Source organism: Varroa destructor, unplaced genomic scaffold (genome assembly GCF_002443255.2).
Source record: "Varroa destructor unplaced genomic scaffold, Vdes_3.0 BEIS01000003.1, whole genome shotgun sequence".
NCBI lineage: Eukaryota > Metazoa > Arthropoda > Arachnida > Mesostigmata > Varroidae > Varroa > Varroa destructor.
The window spans coordinates 14824791-14836943 of NW_019211456.1; the positions used below are offsets into that span (position 1 = coordinate 14824791).

Here is a 12153-nt window from a genome sequence, read left to right on the forward strand (position 1 = left end):
TTCTACGGACTGCAGCAAATACACTAGTACATTTCTATTTTGATTAAAACAATACCCACTTATGCTTTATGATAATGTGAGCATGGTAATTTGCCATTTATTTTACTGCTGTTTGATAGTTGGCAGCATGGTAAATTTCCAATGAAGAGCCGAAGGAGGTCCACGCTGATATAATACCATATTTGAGCTTCGCAAACATATCTGTTTTAAGAACGTCTTAAATTAACACGAATATATGTTATTAACGTATACAGCCTCAAGTGAACAGAAGCATTCTGGTCGCACAAATCAAATCCCATTGTGAACCCAAATAATTGGGTCAAGCGTATTCCTTTTATACTTAAGAATCTGTTAATTATATTGCAGCAGATAATAATATTCGGAGAAAATTCTCAACTAGTACATGTTATGTTTCGCTACATTATTTACCTTACTAGGCCGTTGCTGCCTAAGCAAGCTAAGACCTAGCATCATCTGCCTACACCCTGACAATTTTTAGCACTGAATTATCCGTAAATGTTTTTGTATTAATTCGATTACCCATCTTAACAATCTTTTATACTTAAACCAAGAGAACGGCACATACGGTGCTTAGAGAACTAAGCACCAACCTGATTCTATCCGACTAGGACCCCGGATACTCAATTGGAGCGCCTTTGTTTCAGAAATTAAAAATACAAGTGTCAGAATTCTATATATTTGTTCAAAGTTTTTATGTACATTGGTATCATGCATATTCAAAATATATAACAGATCTTCCCGGAGTACGCAGAACACGTGCTTAGGACAAGCGAGTGTACAGCAAAATTCGATATCCGTAGGAGCTTTTACTTCATGGCGTCTAAGGCACTTGAAGATACTTAAGCTTCCAAATACGTGTGCACACAACTTAGGTCGGCAAATAAGAAAATTCAATTAAGCTTCTTAATAAGCACATTAAGGCAAAATATAGTCACTAACTAATCGCGTCAAGTTTTTTGGCTGCCGCAGCAACCTGTTCACCAACGTTTATTGATAATAAACCTGCATCATTATGCATTTACCAGAATAAGCACCATCGTCAGCCCATGCCGAACCAATGAGATTAAGTTTGGGCGCCAAGTTTGAATAAACGACTTTACGCAGGAGAAAGAAATATAAAGAAAAATACTCAAAACTCTTAGTAGTTAATTAGCCCCTTGCAAGTTTACAAATGTCATTCTAGTATATTTGAATGATTATATTTGTGTAAATAAATTTTTAGCGAAGTTTGTGTCATTTTATCTAACACAGAACTGAAAAGGGTAGAGCTGCTTTGTGTACCAATTTATCGAACAAAGAGTGAAACAAGTTCTGTTGGCAGAAATATTAACGTAGTGATTCAATCGATCTTGATGGCAGAATTCGTACTTAAAAACAATATGGCCAAGCATCAATAAGCATATTCTGGTCTGTAAACACTACAAGTTCATTTTAAACTTAATTAAAGTTACACACAGTGGCTGATGCCACGCTTATCTATGTTATAATTCATACTCCGTGAATCGTAAAACAACGTCAGGTCGACCAGTTTATTGCATCCAAGTTCACAGGTAAAAAGAACTAGCTGCAGATTGCCGCGCGACTGCCGCAACAACACAAAATATTCACTCCGACGAATGAATAGTTTTGCTTGCTTGTATGGCAGTAACTTTCAAAATTGTATCAGAATTACTAGTACGACGCCAGCCACTGCCACTACGAAATCTCATAAAAATATCGGCTTCAATCGAATCACCCACAGTCGCCTCAACAATGGCGAAATGCAATAATTCCCAGAAATACGAAGATCAAATGTGCATCAGCCACGAGCGTGCGATAGGCGTGCTAAGTTGTCAGCGATTGTGGCTAAAAGTAAGTTAATATATATGCATACAATAGCCAAACAAATGTAAGCTTATTTTCCGTGGTCCCTCTGTGGCTGGTATTCGGCGACAACCACGTGACAGGAGGTTAGCGTGACCTCTACCAGACCATACGACAACCATAATGGGCACGCGCAGCATTGTTTGCTCGAATGCGATGGCGGGTTATCTTCCGGCTAAGTTCGGCTTCCGGCGTGGCAAAGCCGTGACGCACTAACTATACACAGAACGAAAAGATATGCAGAAGAGACAGACAATGAAGCCACTAATTTTCACCATCAAGGCACTTTTCGTTGTGAAGATGATAGGGGTGAATTTCTTGTAACGCTGGCAAGAAAACGATCGGCTTGGTGATAGATTTGTTAACATATAATTATGAGATGCTGATGACACCAATGCTGGCAACGCCATAGCGAAGGATATAAAGCCAACAATTATGTGAAGCGGCTGATTTAGTTCGTTTTTGTTGCCCGCATCCTTTTGCCGGGTGTAAAATGTCGAGGAAGTTCTTTGTCTATGAAAGATAGAGGCTTGATCTAATTTTCCACTTTTTTTCCCCGTTTTCCAGTTTTGACTTTTAAGATTTAATAAGAGTTTAACTTCTAAGAGTTGATAAGAGATACATAATAACTTTATGGCGTTGCGTGTTACTGCGCGTAGTATTGTGAGCGTAACGTAATAACATTGAAGATCTGACACCACGCATTGGGAATGTCTTCTGCCACGAGTGGAAGATGTCAAGAAGCATAATTAATACAAAGGGCCTCAGCTATGGGTTAGTGCGAATTTATGGCGGTATATAGTCCTTATATGCCGCTATAACATTCGTCATAAAGGTTGTCAAACTCTCAACTAGATAATTAGATCTGGTCAAATGTGCTACGATTCGGTTAAGAGAGACACTTGATATCGAACTAAGACACAGGACGACAGTTACCTTCAACGGTCAATGCGGACGTAATCCTCTGTTCGACTAAACCGTTGCCGGCCAGGCAGGTGTAGTTGCCTGAATCCGCCTGGGACACGCTAAATAGTGTCAACACTGAGCTTTCAGGGGAGTTGTGAATTTTAATTTTATCCACGTTATTAAGTACTAAACCGGAACGGTACCAGGTGAACCTCACTGGCTCGCCATCACCAGTTGAACACACCAATAAGACCGTTTTCCCGCTCCGAACGGATTTAGGACCCATTAGTTCAAGCTGAAGACCGCAGACTGCATATCGTCGTACACGCATATACGGAAACGAAACGCAACGTAGAAATAATGCATACTGTCATTGTAACATACGCGCAATACTTACATTTATAATCCTCAGAAATTATCTGATAAACCACTGCTCTTTTTCGGTAATAATAGGTTTAAGTTCAACCGAGCTTTGTTGCTGGTTTCAGTATTCGAACCTGGACTAACGACGTGATGAAACACCACAATGAAAATTGCACCGAATACACATTTCATTATTGAATAGGCTGGTGGCATCCTGTCATCATTGTACGTGCGGGAGCTTTAGGCGCAACACAAGACCTCAGCATTCAAGTAGTGAACTGTTTCCACGCTAGTCTCGTTCCCAGGCCCAAAGTTTGCAGGGAATTAGACTTAGGCGCTAATTTCAAATCAGCTCAAAACCAAAATCTCAAAACCAACGACATACTTATTGTGCCGTAAAAGGTCCAATAGCTATTATCAAGAACAGATGACGATCAAAATTTACACCTGTGCTTTGTGCGAAAATACGCTGAAAAGCTAATATTTGCAAGTGATAAAAGCTTGGCTAGAAGATCGGTTAGTCGTTTATAATTTACCAAATTATTGTTAACGTAAATATGTTTTTTGCACAAAAAGAATAGTCAATAGAAATGTTTGCAAAACGTAACGAAAAAAGCTAATTTCCTTAAATTTCTCAGTCTAATTTACTAAAGCCTATCTCCCGATTGACGGAACAGACGCAATAGTCCATACGTCTTCGATGTGGAAATACGTTTCAGCTAGTAATACTAGAAGAGAAGGTATATTTACCATTGCGAAAACGCTTCGACCAATTGTTTCCAATACATAAAATAAACTTACGAGGATTACTTTGTTTCTGTCTACTCGTCTGAAGCTCCTCTACTCGTCTGAAGCTCCTAATCTTAACCAACGCCATAATGGACTAGTTTCAACTAAGCTGCACTAGATACGTCTAAATAACGTCTTGTCTCATCGGAGGGTGTGATCATTTGTCGTGTGAAAACGTCATCTATTTTTTCTACGTAAGTTTTTGATGTAACGCCTACTTTAATTGCATTAAAGTATTTAGACGTAGTAAATATCTGTTAGCGCATGGCATACATCATTACAAGCGAAGCAATGTGCAGTGAATGTTAGGAAATGGCAGCTGAAATCGAGATTACTGGAAGGCTGGAAGTCTCGATAGCGTCCCATTTTTCTATGGCAAAGAATGTTAACAGAATTTTTTTTTACTGATGGCTGGTTTTTCATAATTACATTATACTCATTAATTATATAGTTTTTAATTAAAATTCAAATTATGTGGTGGCCTATATATCGTACGGTGAGCGTGGAGTCTACCCGTTGTGCGATCTTCTGTTTCTCCGTTTCTAGCTGTGCAAATATAAGAATCACTATAAGACAAACACAGTTTCTTGGAGTATTAGGCGTTTGAAAATTAACTAGAAGGCTATCGATTAACGACGAAAAATTTACGTTTCGGTCGCGTGATACCGAGCAAGCAAAACCCCTCACTTTTGCCAATTGCTAAGTTAGCACCTGCACCTCGATAGCCCTTTTTCTGGATGCGAATACAGAACATTGTCATATTCAGCCTCAGAAATTTTCCGTCCAATATGAGGCAACCCATTACTAGAATGACATCTTACTACTAATATATACCGATGGTTTTTATTGCATTCGCCTTATAGTGCAGTTATAGATAGCGTGTGTTATTGCGGTGCAACAGAAAACACAATATCCAAAAGAGCATCACTGGTGAATTAATAATACCAACAGATAATAATGTCGAAAGGTTCCCTCTTTAGGTGACGATGAAAAACGGGGCACTAATTGCCCACCCTAAATTTGTGGCGAAAATTCAATTCCAACTTCTAAGAGTTAAAAGAAATTGAAAATAAGCTGAGCGCATCGAAACTGAACTTTTCTGGTATATCAAAAACACCCAAATCCCCATTTGTCTCAATCAAAATTGAACAGTTTTCACGCGCACGATTAGCACCGAGATTTCTATAGCAACGCAATGCTTCTGAACACAGAGAGTACATAAGTTGACCATTAATGGGACCGTCTAGTATACATGTGTACTAGTTTTTAAATTCAGTATGATCACAAAAATCGACTATAGCGCTTGTCACGCTTACGCGCTTCCGATTATAATGGCTGCTGCTTGTAAAAGCTGTCTAAACAGTCGATTATTTTTACGGTTGCCAATAAGGCAGTTTCTGTAGGGTCATATAAATCAAGTTGTATACGACACTGCCTACTAATCAATGCAAATATAGACAGCAAACTAAAACAGAAGGTCGTGTTCTATAACAAACCGATAAGAACTGAAGTTATATTACATCCTACAATATTGCTAGGTTTTCAAATAATGATTAATCATTTTGACCGTATTTGACCGGACAGGAAATTTGTTATCTACAAACGCAAAAGAAAGTGGAAAAAACTTTCATTATAAACTTCATTCAACATTAGGCAATCTTAAATACCGTCCACGGTGAGGCGCGCAGAGGTTCTATGTTCGGCATTGTCGTTGCTCGCAATGCAGGTGTATGAACCTCTATCAGAATTTTCCACATCATTTATGTTTAAGACAGATGACTTCCTCGTATTGAGTATTTGGATTCTATCGTTTTCTCCAAGTAAAAATCCGTCCTTACTCCACGTGAATGTAGCGGACCGTCCCTCGGCCAAGAAGCATGTAAACGCTACCGATTTGCCTACTTTCACCGATTGTGGCCTAAGCGCTTCCAGTAATACAATTTCTAGACAATAAGTAATTTCCATGAATACAAAAAGCATATATGTTAACCGTCGCAATAGTAAATTGTGTTCGTCATTATTTATAGTCTTAGAGTCGACGAATTAATAACATTGTGCTAATGTTTACTGGCGTACTTTGAAAATGCGTGAAAAACCCTACCGGCCTGACTGAGTCCCAAATTGATGTTTAACGGTATCCAAATAATGCAATTAATCCAGCAGCAGAACATACAAACAGCAGTACGAATACGCCTCATGCATTTCATGCTTGCTCGGAGACGCTTGTCGTCAAGTCTGGGTCAACGAAAACACACACTGTTGTATTCCAGTTGTTAGAATCTCGCACGGCACAACGGTGTGTCTTTAAAGTGACCAAACTGTGGCTATGAGGCTGATCTGCAGCAACAGTAGGAAAAGCCTCGATTCAGAAAACATATCGACTGGAATCGAGAGTATCCCGCGATACTTGAACTATTGCGTAGCAACCGCAGCGCACACACCTTAAATCTACGATCCGTTTGCCTTCGTAAGACTCCATTGTATGTCTGTTGTACGAAGCACTAGTAACACTAATAGTCTTTTTATACAGAACATCATTTTACTGAGCGGGACTTACACGATTTGAGTTCTTCTTTAGTATTAGTATATAAAGCACACCAAAAAAATAAAAAGTGGTTTTGCGAAAAATCACCATGTTGAAAATTGGTTTGATCTAGCAAGTACAGTGCATCTCAGCTTATGCAATCGATCAGCGATTCATTTATCAGTACTCAATTAAATTTTCTACTTATCAAATTGGTCCAATTTTCCGGCCAAGTTACATTATCGAAGATTAAGTTGCAGGTTTTTCAACAGTTTTTGTTAACGGACATGCTTAATACATGAACTGAATCACGTTCAATATATAGTTAGTATGGAACTTTTAATTTCGGGTATAAATAAGCACCCGTTGCACTGATACCGTTAACTTGCGCTATTCGACGACCTCCAACAAAGGCCTTAATGCTCACAAAAAATGCCAACGCACAGATACGTGTGTTTAATGCAAAAAAATTCAAGCAAAGGCTACTATCGATGTAGCTGATGGTCACTTAGCTATAATTATCGCCTATTCACATTACGTACGTATGTATTTATTATTGTTACTATAGCATATTTATATAATAAAAAATAGTGAATGAGTAAAAGGTTCCACACCTTCGACTATCAACTGAGCCGTACTTCGCTCCTCGGCTTGGCCGTTGTTGGCAATACATGTGTAGCTTCCTTTATCGGAAGATTCGACAGCCTCAATACTTAGTGTCGAAGTGGATCTTGTCCTTGCTATTTCTATTTTATTGTTTTCTCTAATCAAAAGACCATCTTTCGTCCATGAGAAGATCACATTTCGTCCTTCCAGTAGTACGCATGTAAAAGCAACAGATTTGCCTGTTCTTGCCGTCTTTGAGGAAAGTGGCTCGAGTTGAATAGGGTCGGCTGGGCCGAAATAAAAGATATTTGTTAATTATGAGTATGATGGAGAATACATTCAATGTATGCCAAATACAGAGATTGGAAAAACATACCTGCGCGGATCTTCTGAATGGTAAAAAACCAAATTATCCAAAGAACAGTTCGTAACGCAATCACTGGGCTGCTGCCGTACCTCATGATGCTTGCTTTTTGCATACACAACCAACATTGCTTTGAGGCCGCTAGCAACCCTGTGAATGTAGTAGTATGAACTGAAATCTTGTTCGCAGTGCGAATGTCTATTGCGTACGAGAAGTGCCCGCGGTCGCTTGAAACTTCGCATACAACCTAACTGGTCGGCAACGAAACTAATTGCTTCTTATAAGTCTGTGAGACTGAGCTAGTGCCAGTATGTAGTGTCGCTAATGTGATTTATACACACACACACACACACATATATATAGTTTGCGATTTCTTTGTTACATTAAAGCGCATTCATCTCCATTTTCAATTAATTTTTGGCTTCTCAATGAGTATTTAAAGTTGAAAAATTTATCCTAGCTCTGAAGTATATAACGCAGCGTATGATATCGGAATTTATACTCGTAATTAGTTGTAATCAGAGCAGTTCCTTATATTTTACAAGAAACTTGTATTTTTAAAACTTATTAGATAGCATTTTAGAAAATATAATACTAGACGATTTAAAACACTGGCGGAGCCACTCACACCTTTCGCTAATTAGAAAGATTTGATAAATGCTTACTGACATCTAAAAACTGCTAAAAAAAATGGAAAAGAAAAAGCTGCGCCTGCACTCTTTTAGATGATCATTATTACTAGTCAAACTGAATACAGTAGAAATGAGCCACAAATCAACCGATAAAAAAAAATAACGTCCAGCTGACAGAAATGTCGAGGCTCTGCCCTCGGCTCCGGCCACATTGGCGGTACGCGTGCAATTGCACCTGTCTGAAAAACTTTCCCATATTCAAGATTAACGTTTAGCGAGAGTTTGAAATGTTTATGGGGTCGCTGTCCCGTAAAAGAACACGCAAACGACACGCCGCGCTCACTCAGCGTGCACAGTATCGCGACGGATTTGCCTATCCAAACTGATACAGACGTTCACGGATCTAGCGCCATGGATTCTGGTATCAATACATAAATATATATGTATACGCACATAGTAGTTAGAAACACGCGTGTCATTACTGGAGAGCTAACTTTTCGCTTGGAATAAACACCTACACTGACAACATCAGGCGCATAGTTACTATAAAGAGCTGAATTGATAAAAATGATACTTCAACTTCAGCTACCGATTCAATAGTAAATAGAAATTTAATTTTACTTAACGTATCAGGCGACAAGACAGGTAGCGTATCTGGAAAGCATCGATAACACAAAGCAACATTACGCTGGAAAAGCACTTCGACGAGGTACCAGCTGTACAACGTCTCTTTCGGAGTCACTGATTTCTTCTTGATTGAGCTGCTGTATATGTGTCTTAACCGCGTTACGCGAAGAAACGAACTCGTTTTTATTATGGCATGCCAACTGGTGACGAGACCATGAAGCCCTTCAGGTGGATATATTTACATCAGAATTAAAACTAGTTTGTTAATAAATTAACGCTACGCGATTTGTCCACATGGTAGGCTGAGCAGCTATGTCATGACACGCAGCGATCAACGTCTATTTGAATGGAGTCGTTAAGGGTATTCGTGTTTATTTGCCCCTATACGTATTGTACTACGTACAGTGACAAATATGCGATGTAATGAAAAACATGTTCGAGGAAAGCGTCCCGTAGCTGGATCCACACGAGTATTTTGCGGGTTTGCGGGGTACGAAAATTGACCCAACTGATATTTTTCAAATATGCCCCTTATCAACTGCACTTTAGTTTATAATTTAGGAAAATTTCTAAGTGAAATCGTCGTCAGCCGATTTTTTCTACCCACGTCACCATTTGCCTTAGTAAAATTGAAAATAACACAGAACATACGTTAATGAAGATTTATTCTACACCCAAAAAGCTTATACATCTTTACAATGTATTTTGTGTTTTTGAGCGAACTGTCTTCAGTGAGTGCGCATATTATTCAATCATTTTTTCCTACCAGTTTATTAAGTGATTTGTTATCTTATTAAATACAATGAACGAGAGAACGAACGAACCACAAAAATTACAAAACGAAAATTAAGTTTTGCATAAATTTAATTTTCTACTACCTTTGATTGGTGCCGATTAATTTTTTGGATTTATAAAATGGATCAGGATGGACTTCATCTAGACACCGTATCTTCAAGCAGTAGTTTACTTGAGGTGTGGTCTTCGGATCCGCTATTAAAAGCAGATACAGGTGTAAGTGCGTCGGTCGGCACTTACTGTATCCCCAATGCCAAGCATTAATATCTGTCTTCTGTTAAATATTGTATTTTGTCACGCTTTCTAGCTATAAAGCCTTTTTTATTTACGAATAGGCCACATCCTGTCCTTCGAAAAGTGCCAAGAATGTTCCTACTTTCGCCACGGAGTCCGGCACTGGTTGCTTTAGGACGATGTCTGCGTTGTCTTGAATAAAGCTATGCATTATTGTTGCATAATTGCAGAATGGACCATCGAAAACTAGAATTCAATTGTTCAACTTGTGTCCTTCTTAGGACATTTTCTGAGGTAATTGCCTTTTTCGTGCTCTCACCCCATTATACAGTCGATAATGGTAGCTTAGTTAGAATACGGTACTACGTCAAATTGTTTCAGTTCATTTTCTCACTATTCGCCTGCTTAAACGTTTTCAGTGATTATGGCAGTCCTAACGCATAATCCGATTATTCTCCTTGCACACAGGCATTTTTCGCTGATCGGCATAGACGAATCCAATCGTATCGCTTTAAGTGAGGCCTGAGAGTGCAGGCTACACACAGTAACGACAGTGTGTATTGCTTCTGGTAGAATGGCCGTAGCCTCGTCACGATGCGAGGTGATAATCTCGTTAGCGCCATAACTGAGTACATAGTTGCAGATTATTGATGTTCCTACAGCTGAGTGGAGGACGTTGTAACGCAACTTTGACAAGCAGCTGATCAATAAATTTGTTGTCAGTATTTGGATAAAATTCACTCGCAGTTATAAAGCGACAAAGAACGTACAGGATCATTACCCTTCGTTAAATAGGCCGACTAGATTGCGCTAACAGCGTCGCTCACTGATGAAGTTAGTCAGAAAGTAAATAAATAGGTACCAATAAAAACAACTTTAAGTTTTTTTAAGCCCTTTTAAGTTGATAATATCATGTTCTCTCAACTGTGGTTGTGACCGTTATTCTTCGTTACCTTGGAATCTCTATGTTTCGAGCTTTGCGTCCCGCCGTTGAGCTGTCAATCAGACAGTTGGCTCCCAGCACGAAACGAATCGTGTGTCTGTGCCTGGCTTCAAAGTTACACCACAATTTATAATCTTCCCAATCCTAAATGTTTATGCGCTAGCTCATAGTTACACACAAACATGTTCTTGTATTGGCGTGAACACAACTACTTTTTTATGTTAAAATAGTTTGCATGTATTTTACATTACATTACTGAATGCCACGTCCAAATCGTTAAGTGAAAACAGACGTTTTGTCGATTCTCACTTAGGAGCAGCGACCTTCGCTTCTTAACTACATATGATTGTTATCGCAAATGAGGGTACACTGGTCTAATCTTGAAGCTAACTAAGCACGATGGCAGGTTGACAACTACGAAACGTAATACTCGGCATCATGTCCTTCTCACCTTCAACTACCAGCGACGCCGTACTCCTATCCTCGGATAAAGCATTGCTAGCGATGCAGGTATAATTGCCGCTGTCTTCAGTAGAAACACTTTTAATGGTAAACATTGACCCTTCATCATTGGTCATAATTGAATATTTTCCTCCTGCTTGGACAATTCGACCATTTTTTGTCCACGAAAAACTCACACCGTCACCTTCCAAAGCATTGCACGTAAAGGCAACTCGCCGACCTACGCCAGACGTCTTCGGATTGAGAGGCTCCACTCGGATACGCTCTAAAATATGCCGTTTAGGTTATCCCAACCGAATAGAAGTGAGAAGCTTTAGCAGATTTTGGTTACGTGTTAAGATAGCTTGCGAGTATGCCAGATAAACTTACCCAAGGCTGTGGTGAAGTGCTGCATGAATAGCACAATTACACCGTACCATATTCGAATCGCACAAAATTGTTTGTAATTTAGGCAACTACACATGGTTAGGACATACAGTCGGTATGCAAGTCTCAGGCGTCTGCCGAAAGCTGAATGAGGCTGTCTGAATCAAGATGCTAGTAGTCTGGGTTCCAGACATCTGTCAACAACTGACAAGACTAGAGCGCCTAATTTAAAGTGATACGGAAGTAGTCGTTGCATTTTTTAGCTGTCTTCCGGTGGTAATAATTCAATTACCGATGCATCGCGGTATAATTCGATCATACTGCCCAAAAGAGAAAGCGCATAATCAGTTTCTGAGAATGTTGGCAGAATTAATATGAACATATGTAACATCCTTAGGAATCAAATTTTTATACTGTTTCTTTTGCTCATAGATTTGCTGTGTCCCGTTAAAAACGTAATTTGCCATTGCGCACATAGTAAAAAAAAATTTTATAACTATCAACCAAAGTAACCATTTGGTCTTACCGAATAATTGAGTACCTATTGTTTGTTATTTGCATAGGAGAAAGACCGCTATTTGCTTCGTCTTTCTATACGCAGATAAACAGAGCAGAAGATTAACATCGCTGACTTCATCGCTACTCATTTAGTGGATTC

At 39.1% G+C, this 12153-nt stretch overlaps 1 protein-coding gene across 12 annotated transcripts in view; it reads right to left on the minus strand.

Annotated features, from left to right (window-relative positions):
* LOC111246975 (cell adhesion molecule Dscam1-like) overlaps positions 1 to 12153 on the minus strand; it is a 146202-nt gene that overhangs the window by 122422 nt on the left and 11627 nt on the right. The window contains exons 1-2 of one of the 12 annotated variants that reach the window (XM_086982546.1): positions 11499 to 11538; positions 11119 to 11394 (exon numbers count right to left, since the gene is read on the minus strand). The exons of 8 other annotated variants lie outside the window; for them this stretch is intronic. In XM_086982546.1, the coding sequence (XP_086838672.1) occupies positions 11119 to 11394; positions 11499 to 11523 (301 nt within the window). In that variant the 5' untranslated portion in view covers positions 11524 to 11538. Of the gene's footprint in view, positions 1 to 2820; positions 3100 to 3287; positions 3382 to 5609; positions 5886 to 6043; positions 6187 to 7080; positions 7360 to 7448; positions 7568 to 11118; positions 11395 to 11498; positions 11539 to 12153 lie in introns of those variants that run through there. 3 more of the 12 variants (XM_086982539.1, XM_086982540.1, XM_086982548.1) reach the window with 3 other exon arrangements.